This window comes from Aspergillus aculeatus, assembly GCF_001890905.1.
Source record: "Aspergillus aculeatus ATCC 16872 unplaced genomic scaffold ASPACscaffold_15, whole genome shotgun sequence".
NCBI lineage: Eukaryota > Fungi > Ascomycota > Eurotiomycetes > Eurotiales > Aspergillaceae > Aspergillus > Aspergillus aculeatus.
Genome location: NW_017962990.1, coordinates 301,532 through 323,051, shown reverse-complemented (window position 1 = coordinate 323,051; position 21,520 = coordinate 301,532). Strand labels below are relative to the sequence as shown.

Here is a 21,520-nt window from a genome sequence, read left to right as displayed (position 1 = left end):
TCGTAGACAATGATTCGATCGTCATCGCCCACCTGTTTTGATTTGCTCCGCTTTTCCCACCGCCTGCCGCTTTAGGAAGCTCGGATCCAGCTCTCGGCGGGAGTGGCCACCCCGCCGTGCCCTGGTCCCTGGCTGTATACAGAGGAAGTACATGCTGCGCTGCGCTGGGCCACTAAAATATTTCTCATTTCTACAAGTATGTATCGACGGCCGTGCCTCTACGATGTTGGGAGAGAGAATGTCTTCGAATATTAGAATCACTTTTGATTCCTGTCGCATTGTTGCTTGTCGAACCGCCTCATCACCACTAGCTACTCAACTGTTCCGGCTAATTACATGTAGTACAGAGATGTCCCAGTTCAGTCCAACAGCCTCTTCCAGGGAAGATGGAGCCGACCAAAGAAAGAATGGATGAAAGAACGACCGTTCGTCTTGTCATTGTTTTTTTCATGTGTAAGAACCGGGTGAAGGAAATAGCGCCACGGCCTGCTGCACGCCATCGTCGTCCTGCGTCGTCGTCCAACGAACCCCCAAGCATTGGACCTTTTGTTTTTTTTTCTTAGAGAAGGAAGAGAAACATAGAATTTTTGAGCACGGGGGAGAAAAGAAGAGTGAAGAAAAACAACTCAAACACTCCAGTAAGAGGAGAATCCCTCCAGTTATCAGTTGATGAGTCACTTTTGACCTGCTTGTCACCGCCACTGCTGACTCCGTCGAATAGTGTCATATTATACAGAATAGGAAACAGAAAACACTGACAGATAGATGGGCACGGAGGCCACATACATTCTATAGGGTAAGAAGAGTGAAGAGAATATAGGTTTTGAATGGGAATATAAGGTCGCCGGGCGCCAAAATGCTGGCCTTGGCGACCGCATGGAGAAATGCATCGGAGTAAGAGTGGAAAGGACGAAAGCGGAAAACAAGTCGGAGTATTGGTTGAAATGTTTATTTATTATTGTGTTGCTCTTCTCATCGACATTGGACGGTACAATAGAATGGAGAGGAACGTCGGACGCCGGCACCAGAGGTGGGGCTAAGCTCCTTACAGATGAAGGTCGTGCCAGCCGCCGACAAGATCGAGATCTTCGTCAACGCTGCCGTCGTAGTGGTTCGCAGCCTTGCTATGGGCGGCCTTGGGAGACTCCCAGGCATCGCGACGCCGGCCCTTCTCCTGGAAGGGACGACGCCGCCGCTCCCGATCCGGAGGAGAGAACGTCTCTTTCTTGGCCCATGAACCATAGTCGAAGCCCGAGGACCCTAAGCCCCAATCCTTCCTCCAACTCATATTGCTAGAAAACTTCTTGCCGGAAGAGTTCTCTGGGGACTTGAAGTTCCTCCGACGGTCACCAAGGGCTGACCATTTGTCGAGGCTCGACTTCTGCGGGGAGCTGTCAGGGGACTGAGGTGGGGTTTTGATAGCAGTGATTCCCGCCCTCGGATCCCACGACTTGGAAACAAACTTCTCGGTGTCTTCGTGCGATGTCTCCATTTGTTGGGCGCGAACGTTCAGGAGGGAGTTGCTAACCGCTTCGTGCAGGCCGGTCAGGGGTCCACGAAGCTCAGGCGTGCTGCTTTCATGGCTCCAGCTGCGTGAGTTCTGCTCGCGACGCTGCTGGTAAGCCAAGTCCTCAGCTTCAGATTCTTCCTCCTCATCCCAAAGATCGCTCCAGCTCTTGGAGATCTGCTCCTCCTTCTTCTTGCCAAAGACCATGGAAAGAGAAGGCAAGGGCTTCGTAGCATTGCTTGGCAAAGAGCCGGTGATAGGAACGGGATCGGAGGGAGGTGGGAATCGAACCTCGTTCTTGCGGAACGGAGGAGATCGGAAAGATTCGCCTATAGCAGACTCCAGAACGGAAGCCATGGATGGGGTACCCTGGTGGACAGAGAACCACGAAGTACCAGCAATCTCCGAGGGAGGGAAAAGGTCTTCGGTGTAGCTCTCGTTGTCGGGAATGGCGGAGAGCTGGCGGAAGGTCTGGGGAGGGCTGGCTTGAAGAGCTTTGGCCCAAGGGAAGGAGTCGCCCTGGTTGATGTGAGGGCTCTGGATGGAAGGGGTCCGAAGCGGCTCCCGGTTGGCACTGGCGGCAACCACCTCGCGGTCGTCCGTGCAGAACTCGTCCAGCGCGTCATCATCTGTCGTGAACGTGACAGCACGCAAGATAGCTTCGCGAATGCCAGAAAGAGAACGCTTCGTAGGGTCAATGGCAAGAGCAGTCCTCAGGATTTCAAAGGTATCCTGAGACATGTTTGGGAAGATATCGAACAACGATTGGCGATCCCGAACGTAGTCTGCGTAGAGGATGTCGGATTCCGTCGGCGTGGCGAAAGGATTCCGTGCGAAGAGAACATTGAGCAGACAGATCCCAATCGCCCAGATGTCGGCTTTGGCGGGGGAATAGCCGACGGTGGAGGGATCGTACTGCTCGGGAGCCATGTAACGATCACTGCCAACGCAGGCCTCGTGGGACCAAGCCTCCCGAGTCGCCAGACCGAAGTCACCCAGCTTCATGGAACCATCCTGCATCAAGAAGATGTTCTCAGGCTTGATGTCACGGTGGTACAGGCCGTTCGCGTGCATGAATTCCACTGCGCTCACGAGTTGCAACATGAAGTCGCGCACGTGTTCGGTTTCCAAGGGACCACGGTTGAGCCGGATTGCTTCGTACAGGTCACCATTCGAGCAATACTCCAAAACGAGATACATGTGGGCATCCGTTTCGAAGGAATGAATGAGGTTGACGATGTTGGGATGAAACCTGAGACGTCGGTGGCATTCCAGCTCCTCGGCACGGGCATCATATGGAGAGGGGTTCGACGGGTCACCCGAGGAGGACTTGGTCATGCATTTGATGGCGACATCTTGGCCAGTCTGCAAGTCCTTTGCCAGGAAGACCATGCCAAAAGATCCATGGTTCAAGGGGGCGACGGTGCGGAACCGTCCGTCCAACAGCTGGCCTTCAACAAAGTTGTTCTTGAGGCACTCCATTGTTATGTGTATACTCTTAACAGGACGATGTTCTCCCAGAGATAGTCGTCGATGTAGAATATAGGAACAGGCTCACTTGATCAGAGCTTGTTTTCAGGTAGTCGGTTGGCAGGGCTCGAGTTAGGATCAAACTCGAACGATGTGGCTAACAATGAAGTTCAAAGACTATGCCAGCTCAAGTTTCCAAGTAGATCTTGGCCACCCAGATCCAAAAGAGAAGAGTCGGAAGGTGAGAGGGGGGGGAGGAAGAAGAACGAAGCGACAAAAGGAAAAAGTGAGTTGTCGGCTCAGAATTTATCGTATGAATATTGGAAAGTCAAAGAGGATATGGTGACAAAAGTGAACAAAAAAGTGGTGAGAATGAGTAGGCGCAAAGCGCAATTCAGAGATACCCTGGGGGGGTTCGAACGACGATAGGAAATTGTTGTTAAAGACTGTTATGAGTGCATCGGTATATCGTTTTCACAAATAGGGGCCCACGGCCAAAGGCGAAGATAAGTATGTTGCGAGGAAAGAATGTGATTGAAGTGAATGGTGATGTCCGGCGGTTGGACAGTTGGTCAACAAGGAAATGACGAGGAAGAACGCTGCGTAGATATCGTAAACACCAAGAGTATAACAGACAAGGCTCGTAACAAAGAAAGGCCTTCCAACACCAGGCTGAAGGTCGGGGAAAGAAAGGTCGTGACTCGAAGGAGAGGGAGCGGTCGAGGACTATCGAGTCATAGAATGACCGATAGATTATATAGTCCTGAGAGTTGAGTAGGAAACTATATAAGGAGACCGAGGCTTTGGACAACTGGTAAGTAAGGTCTTCTGTCCCGTGAGTGGGCAAGCTGAAGAACCGAATACCAGCACCCGGCCAAGGTTGCGCGGCGAACGGATGGACAACAAAGCAGTGTTGACCTCAGAGCGGAGCGACACCCTCACACGTATTGTCTGCAATTGAAACGTAGCAAGGCTTCAAAGGACAGTCTGCTGTAAGGTTCACGAAACGTGGGTCCGAGGAAGCTCTCGACGTGGTTGGCTTGGGAGCACGGATGAGTCACCGGGGGGGTAGGTGTTGGGAAGGCCAGGCAAAGACGAGCCAACCGAGGAAAAGAGGTTCGATCAAGCTGTTGGCGACGAAACCAGTGCGGGTTGTTCTGAAGTAGAGCAGGTGGAGAAGATCACGACGTTGGTCTGATCAGACGAGGAACTTGTCAAAGCACTGTATCGTGTCGCAACGATGATGAGCGAAGAGGAGCAGATAAAATAAGAGCTAGTGGGAGCGGGTAGGTAGGTTGTTGTTGAGGACGGGGTGGCGAGCAGTCGGGAGTCGGTAGTCGGTAGTAGATAGGGAGTATCGGGTAGGAAGGAGCAATGGAGATGAGTGAGGAAGGTGGTCGGATGAGGTTGTAGATGAGGTTGACAGGAGGAGGAGGCGAAACGAAGCGTAGTGAAGAGGGAGGTGGTGAAAGGTGAGGAGGGGAAGGAAGAAGGAAGAAGGTGAAAGGTAGAAGGTAGAGTAGGATGAGAGAGAGAAGATGGAGAGTAGAATGCAGATGAATGGGGGAGATGATGACTAGGTAAGTACGGAGAGGTATGACTGATTGACCCGAGTAACTAACTAGTTGAGAGGTGAGTGACTAACCCAACTAATTGGGGGAGGTGGGCGGGCGATAGGGATAAGGGGAGGTTCCGGATGAGATGATAGCACTTTGGGACACCACTAAGCCGAATTAGGGATTAGTAGGAGGGGCGAAAGTCCAGAGTCAATAATAATAATGAATGGAAAAATGGGGGGGGGGAAGAAGAGGGAAGCCTGGATGGAGGTTGAACCCAGGGTGCCTCCCCAAGTCCCAAGTCGCAACTGTGGCCTGCATGAGGGGAGGGAAAGGAAAGGAAAGGAAAGTGGAAACTGGGCGAACGAGCGAGAACCTCCTACGTCGTTGTCGTGCCTTGGGTATGGTATGGAACCGACCACAGTACCGATGGGTGGCTCGGCCAGCCAATAGCTGGCACTTTCCATACCATACCAATACCTGACTGCCTGCACAAAGCACTGCAACCCGAATGGAAGTTTAGGCAAGGTAGTACCTCGTGGTAAAAACCGGTAATCATCTGCCGAGTCTACCCAATCTCACCTGAACATCCGTCTCCACTCCACCTTGTTTACTGGTACGTACATGAGCATACTTACTTACAGTACTGTACATACGGAACAGTGAGTGAGTGCGTGTCTCTCTCACACTCACTCAGATGATGGATGCAGGTCGAGAAACTGAAGCCCGTTTCCGGCCAGATGAAGCTCCACTTCCACTTCCACCCCCCCCCCCGGTTCTCCCATCTCCCCTGAATGATTCATCCGTCATTCTAATCTACGTACGTACTCTTCACTATGTCTCCGGCCCTGGCAGTCACTAAAAACATCCGCCCGGTTTACTCTGGACGTTGAGTAAAATTATGACTGGCAACAATTCAATGATGAATCAGCAAGCTCCATTGCCGTCGTCATGATTCTTTCTTGTTGCTTACATGTACAATTCCCCCCTCCCCCCCCTCCTGGTCGCGGTACTGTATCCCAAACCACCTCAATCCATGTTGCAACACCACCACCATTACCACCACCAACAACAACAGCTCTGGCCTATCGGTAACCCCAGAGCGAAGGAAAGAATGGATGGGCTGGATGAGATAATCATGAATGAGCGGTTGCGTGACTGAAGTTGTAACTTACATAGTACCAGACCCGACAGTACGTTAAGAAATAAGCTAATTAACGGTCATGGTAAACAACCCGACCGACTCTCAACTCAATGGAAAGGACAAAACAACAAGTATGAGTAATGGTTTCAGCAGCGTTCCAGTCCGTGACCCTGCCTGCCTGCCTACCTGCCTATCATCACCCAGGCACTGACCACGCATTCTTTCCTTATTTTTCAAATCCATCCACTCGCAAAGTCGCAATCCACCTTCCCATCCCCCTGCCCTGCCAGGTTGCCGGGCCGTCAAGCCTTCTTCTGTCTCCATTGAATCAATACACAACGCCAAACTATGGAATTGCCAAGCGGGAATCAATTGAGTTACACATACTTGTAGGGGTGTAAACAATTGAATAATTGATTATCTAAGTAAAGAACTAGTTACGGCACTGGTAACGTTAACTATAACCTGTAATTCTGTTCGGGGATTGCCGTGACAGCACGATCCAGACCGAAAGTCAAAGACAATAAGAGATGGAACAGAAAGTTGGCCACCACCGGCCGCCGCCCGACCTCACTCACCCAAGGGAACCTTTTGAGTCATGGCCCGTGGGCGAACAAGAGTGTAACAAGATTCACTCACTCGACTGGCGTGATCAACAACGCATTGCTTTCAAGGTACTCCGTAGCAGCTCTAGCTCTAGTCAATTGGGGTAAGCATAAAGTCAATTGATACACTAGCAACAAGCTTCTGAAGATATTCTACAAAGTACTGTACAGACACTACACCTGTAGTCGTTCAAACTGAACTGTCGAGATAAGAGTTCAATGAATGGGCACCAAGACCGCCCCGTCGCTATGACTAAGGTGAGGTTCCTGCAGGTCCAAGGAAGCAGGGTCTCGCGGGCCCCATCGTTATCGGGAGGAAGAAGAATCCTGGATTATGATTATGATCAGTATGATAAACCGTCTCTCTTTCCCTGTCAGTACCTACAAGACGATGCCCAAAAATGGGAACTACACGGTAGAATGCCTCCCGTGTCTGTCAATCCATTCAACTTCTGTCATGCACATAATTGATGATGACAGGCAGCACCATACCGGTCTGTGGTGATGGGATGGGCAGTTCAGCTACTCCGTAGAGAGTGTCGGTTTTCCCCCCTGCCCCTCCCCCTTCCCCATATTTCGGACAGGTAATGCGTAACGCCATCCGTGAATCAATGAATGATCAAGCATCTCGTCACAAAACAGACCAGACACCAAGCCACTTACTCTAAAGACCTCATCTCGGAGACCGTAAACCTCTCTCACACAGACCAATTCGATCTAGATCGATCCACCTGACATTATCATTATTCAAACGGTCATAAAGGAAAAAACACCGCTCCGCTTCCGACCGGCAAATCGGCGACCGACAGAAAAGATGACGATGTTTCCATTTTCAGCTGGGAATAAAATTAGTACTGTAGAGAATTCCCTCGGCCGATGGCGGAGCAGGGTGGCAACTTGACGACGACAGGCACCCTAGACTCGTTCCGGGCAATTTGTGGGTCACCACTCACTCACATCCATGACCACCCAACCCCAAAACCTTCCAATCACCGATAACCGGAGTCACACTATTCCCAGGCTGCATGACGCCAGCCCCGAGCAAGTAACAAGTGGGCGGCGTCGTGGCCAATAATTGCCCCATCGATTGGCCCCGAGTCAACGCAGAAGGGGGGGGAACGCAAATGACGCCCCGGGGGAGGGCCTGGACGATCATCGATGATCGGGTCGCGGATGTATGGGGAAAGCGACCGATGGCATAATTTCGAGAAGCACTTGAGACGGTGACCACTGACCACTTAGTTTAATATCACGCTTGATCATGACTTTGGAGACTAACAAAAGTTAGGTACACTTAAACTATGCTCAGTAAGGTGTGCCAAGTATCCACGAGGGAAAGAGAGTCATGTGTGTGTGTGTGTGTGTGTGTGTGTGCGCGTACTGTACATACTTAGAGTACCTGGTGGTCCTGACCTGAATTAACCTACAAAGAGGCAGACAGCCAGGCAAAGAGGACTTACAGTACATACAACACACTGTATGAATGTTCAGTACAGTAACTATTGGTGGAGGTCGGCATAAAAAGACTGGGGAAATAATCAACGTTTGTGTTGTTGCACAGCTTGCTCCTGGTCCACGTTGATCCTGTTTGTTTACCGCGCGGGATTTTAGATGTGTCTGACTTTTTTGCCTATCTATTCTATATGTAGGTGAAGTATTACTTTTATTACCCGTCGGTCTTGTTACAGAATTTTGCGGGGATGTCTGAGGATGATTACGTCTCCAAGTGCGCATATGCAGGTGGATGAAAACAACAACACCACCACCACCACCACAACCACCACCACCACCAACAACAACCAGTTGATGCATTCGTGCTCGACCTGCCGCTGTTGACGCTCGGAGACATATTTCCCCAGAGCCGACCAGTCAGTGGCCAAGTAGCTGTAGGTCGAGCTGGTGGCAGCGCCCCGTGGCTGGCATGTTTCCGGGGCTGCATTGCATGTCTGGCGGTGAGCAGCCGGTGTCTTAGTGGCCGCTTGACCGCCTCCTGCTCCGGCGTTGGCTAAGGTTTGGTCCTTGCAGCCTGAACTGATTGATCCACGGCAAGTTCTCAAGCTGCGTGTCTTGATCATGCAAGCAGAAAAGGAGGAAAGCGTCTAGTTAGTTACGTGGAAGCTTTCTGACTAAACGATAGAGGCCGGAGGGGGGGGTGCACTCCCCCACAATTATCCCGTAGTAGTCCAGATACTGATAGGAAGAGGGACTTATTTTTTGCCCGCCAGGTGGCTGATTTTCACACGAGTATCACGCGATGCCCGGCTGGGACCACACCACCCTATCCCATTCCATGCTACCATCAACAACAACGATGACAACTTTAGTACAAGTTACGGAGTAGTTCTTTGTAGTGAGTTGGTGGCTGGCAGACTGACTGATCTTCCTCCCCATTACTCTCTCTCGGATCCTCTTCGGTTCCAGCAAGTTATGATCGTTGCCTGTCTGGCCCGCTATCGGATACTCTCTCACAAGTCACCTGGCACTGCCGCCCCTCCATAGAGTTTCTGGCGAGTGGCAGTGGTGTGGTCACCCATGGGACACGAAGCGGACACGATACACTTGCGGATCCCAGCCTGGAGAGTTCGGTAGATAAACCGGACTTGGGCTGAAGCAAGAGAAGGTTGGGGTGAACCTTGGATGGGCTTATCAGTGATTAGTTACGGGGATCATCAGCCGAGCAGATAACCACGAATCAGGGTTGGCTGTGTAAGAGATACTGTGAAACGAATGGACGATAAGGTGATGTTTTCGTTCTGTTCTCCTCTGGGTCTGGCGATGGATATCGGTAGATACTACCTCCGTTGTTGTCGATTAAGTGATGACACAAACGATTCTATTCTGTGCACCCCGAAAGGGGACAGCAAACCACTGAGGTTGGGAGATAGATAGATAGTACGGGAGTACTGATAGTAACGAGCAGCATGGGCCACCAATTGGCAGGGTCATTTATGTGAGGAATAGAGTTCATTCCCGTTCCTCGTTGATTGATTGATTGATTGATCGATTGATAGACGGAGAGATAGGGGAGCTGACCGAACCCAGCTACGTATCAGCATTGAAGTCAAACCACCACCATTCCACCCGCTTGAACAATGTGCATGCCTACATACACATATTTCCGAGCCCCAGGCGAGCGGGATCGTACCTTTAGTCCCCGGATCGGCCTCGAAACGATCCAGTTTTTCAGAAGGAGCACGCGATCAATTAGGTGCGAGCACTAAGGATCATGATGAAGTTGCGAAAAGTTGCATCAGCTGGGGTGGTTGAAGATCAGCCCATTAGACTAGAGTGTAAGTCAAGTTGGGTTGGAGAGGAGCCGAAATCGATAGCGTGAGTCGAATTGGTGGATGGATTGAAAAACGACTTCCCCAAATCGTCTGCAATTTTTACCCCGCACGATCTGCGGTCCGGTAAGATGCGGGTGTTGATTGGCTGATTTTCCCAAGTTGTTCCACCCTGTGCCACTGGCTCAACCTCGCTCAAGGTTCGTTTCCGTCAACAAGAACAATTCCTTCCACTCTTCGTCTAGAAACACCGCGGCAACCAGAGATATGAGTATGAAGGATTTCGTGATCGTCTACCGTTGCATTTCAGACCCGGTGGCAACTTTCCCCGGATTTCGCAATCGAGTCTCATTTTTAGGTCCTGTCTCAACATTTTACAGTTTCCAGTCGGTAGTCCGGCAACAACATAAGTCAACCAAAACATGCTCAACTTCAGTCAAGTGATCAATTGACTAATGGAGATCATGGATTGAGATGTGACCTCTCGACCCTCAATTCGCTCTTTCCGGAGACCTGCTCGTCTCGAGTTCCAAGTTCACACAATAATTAATTTACCAAGTTAACTCGTACTTCGTATCCATCTCCCCCAAATGAGCGATCGGACACGGACCATACATATCCCATTCTGCACCTCAACCACAGAAACCAAGGCACCCAGGCACCGCAGATATGTACCAACTATGTCGTGTACTGTACAATAAGTTTATGTAGTGTACATACCCGGTGGCAACTGGTTCTACAGCACATGACTACATCCTCTCTACCCGCATGCATGATATGTTATATGTAACATAGCAGCCAGCAGCAGCAGGAGCAGTATCTCCCTTGCCCCCTCCTCCTCCTCCTCCTCCTCCTCCTCCTCCTCCTCCCCCCACCTCACCCACTTCTAAATGTATTATACAATGTAAGAACTGTAAAGATAACCAAGCCCGATGACGAAACTCCAATGCACAATGCACAATGCACCAGCAAAGGGAGGGAGGGGCAAAGAGAGGGAGAGAAACATGAAGAATCATTCGGATGAAGAAGACCGACCCGACTTAAGGGGGGAAAGAGAGAGAGAGCACAGTCCCATCCATCCCTTTGGCTTCATACGTATGCAAGGCGGGTTTGGGGGGAAACCCCAGTACTTCAACAAAGACAACAGTTCCGTTCAGTTCAGTCCAGTCCAGGAGATGCAGTGGCGGTGCATCAAATGTCTAACACATAAGGCTGCCTGCCTACCTGCCTGTTCACTTTGCAATTGAGCGGTTCAATTGGCCAGAGGGCGCGAGGGGCGATGTCAAACGGTTTTGTTTTCTTGTTAATGTTGGCTGTGATGCAGGATTCAGCTTGTGTGTGTTTGATCTACAAACTTCGTTGAAGGCCATTGCATTCAATCAATTGTATCAATGATTGATTGATTCAGACGGACATCTGCTTCCCCAGTCTTGTATTGTCAATGTTTGTTCCGGAATTGACCGGCATATCCAATGAACCACATGTGGCAGCCACCATTCTCAGGCAGCAAGATTACCCGCTCTCCCTCCTCTAAACTAAACCAGATACATATCTGTACGTATCGATATCAATATCGATATCTAAATATACATCAGCACACACGCCCATTTGTACTACCCTATCCAAAACCTCCAAACATCCAGAGTCTAGCCCTTCTCCATCCCAATTCCCATCCCCATCTATGTGAAACACACATCCCCAAACCTTTCTTTCACCAACAAAAACTTCCAAATCAAGGGGGAGGGGAGGGGGAGACGCAAGTCCAGCGCTTCGATGCAGCAGCAGCCCCCAACAACCTGCACATCTGGCCTGTTGTTTGCTGCTGCTGCTGTGCGCCGGCCTTGCACGCTACACACACAACCAGACCAAAAGTACAGCAAACCCTCCCCCACCCCCTTTCGGAAAACAGCGAGCATTTGCGTTTGCTTGTGTTAGCCTGCTGGTTGTTCCATTGTTGTCCTTGTGCACGGACTCGGCGGATGGGAAAGTACTGTACGCTGTACGCCGTGGTTACTACGGAGTTCTTGATGGATCTGCATTGCTGTAGCTGAAGCTGTAGCTGTTTACCTAGTAGTTATTTGCGCCGTATATTTGTAGAATGATAGTGACATACACCCAGTGGCATGGTCCAATCCAGGAAAAAGCAAGTACTGTGCCTCGTGGGGTGGTTATCTTTTGCTTGACAAGGCTAGTAGATGACCTATGATACAGGGTACAGTACATATAGTAGATTCATGTGAAGTGAGCGTCTCGCCTTGGATCATCAATGTACTGTACAACAGTACGTGGAACGTGGATGGCTGCGGTGTACTCCATTCTTCCAATCTCACATCCCAGGTTGCAGCACTCGAAAACCTTGTATAGCATTCCGATCTCACACATGCAGATATATCCTCACGTCAACACGCTTTGGGATTCTATGTGCAATATGTGAGGGGGAGTGCCGCGAACAAGGAGAGTCTACTTAGCCCTATTCCCGGCTTTCTGTATACCTCTCGGGGTGCATCCATTCTGTTAAAGTTTGTGCGACAAAGGTATTCTCAGTGTGTGTGTGTGTGTGTGTAGTACATGCTTTGAGTTCACACCGGCTTGCGTTCTGAAGCTGTAAGTCGATCTCAGATCGGCTGTGGGATGGATCTGATCGTGGAGCTCTGCGTTTATGCTGCCCTGCGAGCTGCAGTGTATAAACTCCAAGGCCGGTCTGTGGGTGTGAGTTACAACATAACCTGATCGGTGGTCTGGTAAGGAGATCGAAGACTTTTCTTTGTGGGTGTGCATTAAAGGGGGGCGGGGCTATGGTGTGAATCAGTTGGGCGGCGCTATGATCATACAAGTATAATAACGTTCGAGGAATTAGTCGGCATGAAGATAGGATCTGAAGCATTTGAAGTAACTAGCTCATAGGCTGTCATTTCCATAGCAGCGGCAGCAGCCTAGTTTATGATCCCAAGCATGCAGTATATATATCCATCCAACTTGCTGGGAAATAGAATCAAAGAACAATCGAAATAAATTGCTTCACGCTTATAATGCAGTGCTTCCATCATGCGCGCTCGTTACACAACACACCCAAGCTTAAATCACCAGATCTTACCCGACTCAATGCGACTACAGCGTCCAATCATCCACGCCCTCCGAGTTCTCAATGAACGGCCGATCAATCTGCTTGATCGCATGGTCACCGCAAAGGATACTGACATTCTGGTTAGTGACACTTCTGAAGCCCTGGGGGCAAGAACATACCATGCTTCTGCAATCAGCCCATCAAGCTCACGCACCACTTCCGCCCGCCGCACCGCACTGAGAGACCCTTTGCTGAGCTGCGCCTGCAAGTCCCGGATATACTTCTTCTTGCCCCCTGCGCCCTCGAGCACCTCCTTGCCCAAGCAGTCGCTGTGGAACGCGTGCTGACAGGGAAACACAAAGAATTGTCGACTGAGCACAGGCAAAGAGCAGAGCCAGCACTTCTCTCCCGGCTCCACAATTGCGTAGCGCGTGTCAAGTGCCGCAATTTCCGTGCGGATCTGGCGGGCCGTGTGTGCCGAGTTGTCCATCTCCTGCCGGAGAGCCTCGATGTGCCGAGAGTATTCCTCCAGTGCACTGCAGATCTCGTCTTTGAAGTCGTCGATAACGACAAAGTCCGGGAAGAACGGAATGAGGTCTTCAATGCGAAGCAGCTCGCATCGACGGAGGAATTCGATGGCATCCTTAATACCCTTCCCGGGCTGCCGGATTGTCTTCTCCGCGACAAGGAGCCAGAGCTTCTTTCGGAGCTTCTCGTTCCCTTCCGGACGGTCGGCCACTATTGCTGCGAGTTCAATATCGTCATGCTGTAAAGCCAGCTCCACAGCTTGAAGATATTGTCCCATAGCGCTGTAGATGTGAACGCATGATTGGACGCGCTGGTGTTGAATGCAGAGACGCAGAGCAAAGTCGGCATCATACGGTGGGGGCGAGGATTGCTGTGATTGCAAATAGGTGAGAAGCCCCGCCTCAGACGTCGAGGCGCTAGACGCATGGATTGATATCAGGGTGTTGTGGACGGCGGCGGAGGGGTTCGGGTGGTTGACAATGATGAAGTTGAGGTATCGCACGGCCTGGTTCTGCCCCAATGGGACATTCGCTGTCTTGTTGTAGTTGAGTAGAGCAGGTATCAGTCTCTCAGGCTCCAGGTTGGTCTGTCGCATCAAGATATCGACCAGTCCAGCAGCAGCGTGGGTCATCAGGACACTGCTGTACTTGTAAAACACGTCCGGATCACTTTGTCGTTGCAAGACATTGAGTGCCTGAGTCCATTTCTCCCGTAGTATCCAGTAGGAAAGAACATAATTGTAGTCATTGGCCGCGGTGGCAAAGAAGAGTAGCTCCTCCTCACGACCGTGGCTGCTGATGATATCGTACGCAGTCCTCTTGTCAAGATCGGACCGGTACCGAGTGACAAAGTCCTGGAACTCAGCTCTGACAGTGCCAAGCTCATCCTTGACTTCCTCAGTGCTGGTGCCCTCGGCAAGCTCTGCTCGGGTAGCAATGTTGTCATCGAGGGAGTTCAACTTCGTCATGAAAACCTCAACCAGCCAGCTTGCGACCATGATGCGCTGCATGGAAGAGGATTTCTTGTACGTTGACAGCTGAGACAACAAATACTTGCGCAACGCATCATGCTCTCCACGGTTGATCAACGTCAAGCAGACCTCTTCGAATCCTTTGCTGCTTCGGCCCCATACGGTGGCCGCCTCAAGATATCGGCCTTTTTCCGCAAGGAAATCACCGGAAGCCGTGGAGACGGCATCTTTCTGGGCACTGGTACGGGCGTACTGCAGAGCTTGATCAAACATTTGTTTCTGCAGGTAGACCTTCCATACATCCCTATCCTCGTTCTCCACGGCAATTTCGTAGATCTCGCGGCTAGTGAACAGCCAGTAGGTATGTTGCGTCGCATCCGTCAGTAGGCCCAAAGCACTTTGCCCTGGTTCCAACACGGCCTCGTCGAAAACAATCTCCTCGCTCATTCGATTTACAGCGACGATCCTGCCTTCAACTAGGGCAAAGATGTGCCACTGGGACAATGTCACGGCGGTAATGGGATCCTGAATGAGCTTCTTACCGCCGCGCGCAGATTCACTAGCCGGGAACACGGACCGTGGAAGCATGCTTGCGCTTTCAAGCGGCTTGCTGAGATTTTCAGGCGCATATGGGAGTTGTCCGTGGAACACCCCCTGAGAACTGAGCCATGCGAATTCTTTGTCGGCCACACCTCCCGTCGTCTGTGCATCCGCAAGAATTGGCGAGACTGCCAGCATTGACGGTGCGGCACCGGAGGGATTTTGAATCTCGTGAGTAACCGGCGATTCGCGTTGGAATAAATCGGCGTAAATAGGGCCACCCCCCTCCCGTCCGTATCTCCCGGTGCGCCCCAGGAAGCTTAGTAACTTGCCATGAGTTGCTATAAGCACCCGTCTCAGCTCCGGCCTCGTTGGGATTGACTCTGCACACAATCCCGTCACAGGCGAGCCCTCCAAGGCCTTGAAGACGACATGTGCATATCTCTCTTCGCGCCGGTAGAACTCGCTCGACGGCTCAATGTAAGCTTCCCAGATCAGTCCATCCGTAGTACCCAGTAGAATTTCTCTTGTCGATGCTGTAGGATGCGCTGGATTCCAGGCGACACTCTCGATCGAGACACCTTTCAGTCGCGACAATGGTCTAGGTTGTCGCGATTGGGTGTGGAGGTAATAGTTCTCGCCCAGGGTGGTTGTGATGATGAGATGAGAGGCGGAGGGGTCAAGGAACATTCGCCGAATCACTCCAATCTCCGAGGATTTCTTAGGAAGGTCGATGTCTAGTTCAGGAAGCTCAATTAGCATTGCGACGCGAGAAGATGCGGAGCGGTGGGCTTATTCCGGCGGTGAAATGTACTGACCATCGATGTCCTCGGGGGTATCCAAGTCGATACGGAGGATACGACCAGTCGATAACGCTAGAATGAGCACATTGTTGGCTACCTGTGCGGCTACAAAGTCCGCTGCAAGAGGGAACTGAAGCTGAACATGTCGGACATCGAACATGGAGAGTGCGGAATCCCCAGGTTCCGCGAGGTTGCTGGGAGCAACATAGCCGCCAGACGTCTCCAGCGCCATAATGCGCCAATAGTGATATATTCACTTATATCATACCGGTGCCACAATTGAAGAGCTTAAGTCAGGTTGGGAAGACAGTATTGTGTCTGTCACCCGAAAGTGGCTGGCTGATAGTTAATAAGTTAACAATGACGACGAATGGAGTGGAGGATCGGAAATGGGGGGAAGCTCCGTCCGTCGGGCGGTGGATGCCTTGGCATGTCCCATGTATATGCCTTCGTACCTCAGGCATGCGCAGGCATCAACTAGTGTTCACCAGCACTATTTTACAATACAAAGTCTAAATCACAATCATGAATGGGAGTGGGCAGATCCACATATGTATCATAATGACATTAGCTTGCGTCGCCATATGCTATAGAGGCTCGATGGCTATTACCATTATTCGTTATTCGGTGGCTTGGGTATGCTGTCTAATCTAACACCAACACATCTCCAAATATCAGACTTCCTCATAACGCGTAAATCATGCAACATCACTAAATGTTGATGTCCTCCTACCTTGCCGACCATGCAACCTTCGAAGCCAGAGAAATCGGTGCACAACAAGAGCAAAGACAGTGGTGAAAAATGCAACAAGGCTGAAGTGCATCAACTATGCATCAATTACAAACCGATTCATAATCACATGACTGTACACTCCCGGTCCAGTTTCCGTCCAATCTTTTCGCGAGACTTGTCTTTGAGCTTGTCCCGATATCGATCGGAATCCCGAGTCCGCCTCGGGCTTCTGTCCTTGCGCTCCATACTGGGCGGTGGTAGGCGGTCGTTCGGAGCAAGCTCGTTCTCCGTCAAGTCTTCATCTTCCCCCTCAGCGAATTTATCCCGGCTTAGTCGACCGGCAAACCGCGAGAAACTGAAGCTAATTCTGTTCTCACTGGCTTGGCTCCCGGTACGACTTCCAGGATTGCTCCTTGTTGCTCGGGAACTTCGTCGGGAAAACGAGAAAGAATTCCTGCCCTCGTCGTCTCTCGGTGTCAGCATAGGCGAGGTTGATGGAACAGACTGCATTTGGAGGCCAGTTTCGAAGGCTTCAGAGAATGTCACGCTTTGCTTCCTGCCATTGTGATCCACGGGTGTGGGGTCTGCTCCATCTGGGCTGGTGATCTCAAAACTTGGCCGACCGGATCTATGCCCCTCCATCCCATCGATAGCTGTATCATCCAGCGCCAGTGTCTGTAACTTTCTAGGGATGCTAGCCGCCTCTAGCTCACGTGAGTCCCTGGACGTTTCAGACGATGGCGGCTTGTAGCCTAGATTAACCGCGGCTGCATCTTCATGGATAGGTAAGATCTGGTAGAACAAAAGGTAAGGCGACTCGGTTTTCAGTGCCTGCTCAATGTCGATCAAGGTAACTCGCTCGCTTGCTAAGTCATCAAAGCGCATCCAGTACTTCGGTGTGTCCGAGAAAGTGTCATCCTCGGATCCGTGAGAGCTGGCTGGAGGTGCTCCAGCACTGGTCCCCCTGACAATGGATATGTAGTGTCCTGAATCCACTGAAGTTCCACGGTGGCACACCATCGCCTGTAGTGAGAGCTTGAAATTTCCATAGATCGGGCCTTCCTCATTCATGTTGTCATCCTTGATGAAATGGGGGAGCCCAATCTCAGTCGGAATATCAACAAATGTGTTAAGTCGGACTGCTTTGCCATTGGGTAGCATAGAATAGCGTTTAAGGCACATGCCTAGAATTGGACGCTTAGAAGAGAAATGTGCGGCAACTTGGGCATCACTGGTCGGTGTGTTGTCTGTATACCACGCTGTATCATCGTTAGCGCATTCCTTATTGTACTGTAGGACTGACAACGCATACGTATTAGGCTGAAAAACTGCCATGCAGGCATCATCACTTCTTTGCGATAGGAACCCCTCCGTTGAGATGTAAGCACGCTGTCCTTCTCGTTCTCATGGTCCGTGTCTGGTATGAAACGCTCTTGAAGGATGCTATTGCGACGGTAGGGAGGGGGGTCGGATTCGATTACTTCCGTCAACGAGTTCACTGGTGGAGTTTCATCCCACCGGGGTGAAGGAGGCTGACTGGAAGAGGGCGACAGCGGCGTGCCAACCTCTTCGACGTGGGTCGTGCAGCCTTTGGAGAGAGAATCCAGAGATTTTGTTGAGCCTAGCGTGTGGCGCCGTTCCAAGTACCGCTTGACCTCGATCCGGTTGTTGAAGTAAGACTCCAAGCAATCTTCCAAAGTGACTGTCTCCCCATCAACGGGTTCGGGAATTGCGACCTCTAGCAATCTTTCATTGATGAACTTATGATCACCACTCACATCCTCCTTTCCTGTGTGGTAGATGTCCATCTTGAGTGTCAGCAGTGGAAGCTCTAGTTTTTCCGTGATGAACGTGAAGGCCTCGGACGTGTCCTGTTGTCGTAGTCTCGCTGCATCTTGCCAACCGCATTCAGCGAGTGCATCTTGCAGGTGTTTTGTCTGCGGAGCACACCAATTAGCGGGAAACGAAAGATAGTGCGGAGACAGGATTGCCTACAAGATCGGTGGTGATAAGCTTTCCGGACCGCAGCATGTTGACCCAGAGCCTTAATAAGATGGAAAGTTTCCGGCGAGCCTCATCGTTGAAAGATTTGTAAAGAATAGCTTCGAAGCAATCAAGCCGGGCGAACATCGCAAAGAGTAGAGCGTCCAGGTAGCAAGTAACGCCTTCGCGATTCACTGCGCCACGAAGTTTGGTGCTTGGCGTATAGCCTCTGATTATCCCCTCAATCGAATCCTCCAGGAGCAGAAGCAACTCAAAAGCCTTGTCCACATCGCCTTGCGCATGCTCCGACTGGATCGCATATACGAAATGTTCCTCCTTTAGGCCGGTGATGCCGAGTCGCGCGACACGTTGCTCGAGAATCTTGACCTACTTGGCTGTCAACTCGAGGTATTCAGCAGGAACAGATGCGCGACAGGATTTTCTGTGGTCACCTTCTTTTGTTCTTCATTTGAGTCCGTGGTTGGGAGTTTGTCTGATGAGAAAAGACCTCGGAAATGAGGACGAGACAGGACATTCGACGTCTAGAGTCGCAGACAGCGTTAGCTAATTGCGACAGAAGGTAAAATGAGCTGACGAAGCTTTTTTTTTTTCAAGGATTGGGTCTACCTCGTCTTTAGCAGACTTTCCATCTTTATTTCGCTCACGCCTCGTGAGAAATTTGTGTATACCACTCATCTTCGACGGTGCATGAATCCTAGCTAGATGGGGGGAAGAAGTGCGCAAGCAGCGTGCAGATTGCGGAGTCGACGAGGAACCGACGACATGTGGGGGGGGGATCTATATTGATCCTTGCTCAGGCTCCAGGGTTCCGATCGAGCATGCGAAGATAGCGCCTGATTGAGTCATAAAACAAATCAGAAGGGACAGATGGGACAGGTTAGGCGACGATGACCTTTTATTGTTCTGATCCGTGAGCGTTCCTCTTTAAATTTATTCATTGTTAAGCCAATACATACTGAGTAAAAACAAATCGGGTAGCCAGTTACCTCGTAACTCTTACGCACCAGCTGAAAGGAAAGCCAGTGACATCACATGCGCCACCACCATATCATGAAAGATGAACAAGACAGACAATAAATGAAGAGTGTGAGGCAAAAGTGACCATAGACAAGAAAAGGGAAGGAAGGAGATGCCTGTCAGAAGACCATACTATGAGCAAGTACTTGTAGCACAAGATTAACAGCGAGAGAGATCTCCGGTGGCCAGTTTCACCAACTAGGTTACGATAAGCCAGTGAAGTAGAGAAGAGTGGCGGGGTTGAAAGGCGAGCCGTGATCACTGATCACACAAGTGGAGACTGATCTCGCAGCCTGATCTTGAAGGTGTTAAGGCAACCCAGCAGGAACCAATGTCACCTGATCAATCACCCCCGAAAGAGTCGATGCATCTCCGGTGCGGGAAAAACAATTTTTGGAGATCTCAGTCTCGACTCCAATCTCAGCCTACAACCACCATCCCCCCCAAGGAGTAGGAGTTCACAATGGCTGCCAGTGAGTCCTCCAGATACTTGGCAAGGTCATTGCCACGGGCGTTGGCGCCCTCTGCTCGTCCTCAGACCTTGTGCTGGCGCCGCAATGTCTCCGACCAAGCATCGACGAGATCTCCCTCCGCCGAACTGAGCGAGCTGGAATCCACCGACCTCGCCTCCACAAATGCACCCAGCGAACTGGTGCAATCTTATGATCCTATCGCCAGAGCCAGAGGTCGCAAGACCAAACTACCCCGGAGTCGGTAGGTCTCTCCCTTGTCCGCGCCTCTTCCTCCATCACTATTCCTTGCGGACCACACGATTCGTTGCTCCCAGTGCCTTTTCTTGCCTATTCTCCTCATTTGTCTTCACGATACCATAACCATAATGCTAACCCAACTGCCCACTTCACCAGTTACCAATTCCGGTCCCCCAAATACTACCGTGGTCCGCTCCACCCTCACCAGCCGCCTCCGCCCTCCGACCCTTCCTCCCGACTGTACGTGCCAGGCCCATTCTCCCTTCCCCGAGTCGAGCAGACCTGGCAATCGACCGTCGCCTCGGACATCCTCACCCTCCTCTATGTCCACAACCCGCCGGGCTTCAAGCCGCCCGTCAAGGCGCCCCGTCTCCGCAGCTGGGACGACAGCTCGCCCTACCACAAGAACCGCAACCTCCGGGGCCCCCGCGGTGGGGACGTGCTGCGCCTGCTCCGCAAACCCATCGACTTCAACAACATCCCGCGCCTCGAGCGCATCACCATCCACAGCTACGTCAACATGGCGACGGAGAACTCGTCCTGGCTGCACGCCGCCGGTATCGCCGTGCAGGCCATCTCCAACGTGCGCGTGCAGACCTTCAAGTCCCGGACCAGCGTCCAGAAGTGGGGGATCATCCCCGGCCGCGACACCGTCGCCTGCAAGGCCGACCTGTACGGCGAGAACATGATGCACTTCTTCGGCAAGCTGGTCGACATCGTCCTGCCCCGCATCAAGGACTGGCAGGGTGTCAAGGGCAGCAGCGGTGACAGCAGCGGCAACATCACCTTCGGTCTCGACCCCGAGCATGTCGCTCTGTTCCCGGAGATCGAGATCAACTATGATATGTACGTGTCTTTGCCTTTGTTCCAAAGCAGCGCCCCCCAATCACTTTCAGTAGTCTTCCCAGCAATCATCGAAGCTTATGACTTGCGTGTGCGTGGTGACTAAGCTAGCTAACACATCTCGAAACACCAGGTACCCTCCCAAGATGATCCCCGGTTGCCACATCACCATCCACACCTCCGCCAGAACCGACAAGGATGCCCGCCTTTTGCTTAGCGCTCTGGGTATCCCCTTCTACGGCAAGATTGTTCATTAAAATGTCGGCGCCCCAGTAGATAGAACTGCGCTTCATCCTCGCTCACTCATTCAACGCACGGCGAGTTGATCGCGATTCCAAGGTCGTTACTTTGTAGAGTGGATTCTTTTTGGTCTTGGTATTTTTTCCCCATTTTGGTCGTTTCTGGCTGGCATTGAACATGTAACATGGAGGGTATGTCTCTGGTGTTGTTAGATTCTTTATGTAAAATACGCTATCGCTTTCGATTGTACCTTGATTGTGTGTACTTTACCCTCTGCAAGCCGATGTTTGTTGTATTCCACACACAAAGGAAATCATAGTCTACTTATTCAGATTCGGGATTACCCTTCCGTAAGGTGCGTTCTCTTCGGCGCAAATTGATTAGACTTCCTCACATTCCAAGAAGCCATGCCATTAATTACAAGGAACCAGTAGGAACCTATTCCTCAGTGGAACATGCTGAATGCTTTTGTACACGCCATGTAGATCACTTTTGCCGTGTC

At 51.2% G+C, this 21,520-nt stretch overlaps 4 protein-coding genes across 4 annotated transcripts; 1 reads left to right on the top strand and 3 right to left on the bottom strand.

Annotated features, from left to right (window-relative positions):
* Nucleotides 1–1,045: 1,045 nt before the first annotated feature.
* ASPACDRAFT_124696 (putative serine/threonine protein kinase) lies at nt 1,046–2,827 on the bottom strand (the record flags this gene model as incomplete). The annotated part of the gene is made up of 1 exon (XM_020196744.1): nt 1,046–2,827. A coding segment is annotated over one exon (1,782 nt), but the record flags the coding sequence as incomplete, so codon positions are not given.
* A 9,595-nt stretch (nt 2,828–12,422) lies between these two features.
* Nucleotides 12,423–15,791, bottom strand: ASPACDRAFT_81020 (vacuolar protein sorting protein DigA). The gene is made up of 3 exons (XM_020205773.1): nt 15,487–15,791; nt 12,810–15,405; nt 12,423–12,759 (listed from the first exon to the last, which is right to left on the bottom strand). The coding sequence occupies exons 1-3, from the start codon at nt 15,701–15,703 to the stop codon at nt 12,675–12,677; spliced, it is 2,898 nt and encodes a 965-aa protein (XP_020053131.1). The 5' UTR covers nt 15,704–15,791; the 3' UTR covers nt 12,423–12,674.
* Nucleotides 15,792–15,989: 198 nt separating this feature from the next.
* ASPACDRAFT_124684 (ubiquitin C-terminal hydrolase family protein) lies at nt 15,990–18,677 on the bottom strand. The gene is made up of 3 exons (XM_020196743.1): nt 18,200–18,677; nt 17,517–18,141; nt 15,990–17,463 (listed from the first exon to the last, which is right to left on the bottom strand). Exons 1-3 carry the CDS (start codon nt 18,332–18,334, stop codon nt 16,328–16,330), a joined length of 1,896 nt encoding a protein of 631 aa, XP_020053130.1. The 5' UTR covers nt 18,335–18,677; the 3' UTR covers nt 15,990–16,327.
* A 999-nt stretch (nt 18,678–19,676) lies between these two features.
* Nucleotides 19,677–21,348, top strand: ASPACDRAFT_81017 (mitochondrial 54S ribosomal protein uL5m). The gene is given in 4 exon segments (XM_020205772.1): nt 19,677–19,939; nt 20,092–20,781; nt 20,912–21,306; nt 21,325–21,348. 3 exon segments carry the CDS (start codon nt 19,689–19,691, stop codon nt 21,033–21,035), a joined length of 1,065 nt encoding a protein of 354 aa, XP_020053129.1. The 5' UTR covers nt 19,677–19,688; the 3' UTR covers nt 21,036–21,306; nt 21,325–21,348.
* Nucleotides 21,349–21,520: the final 172 nt, after the last annotated feature.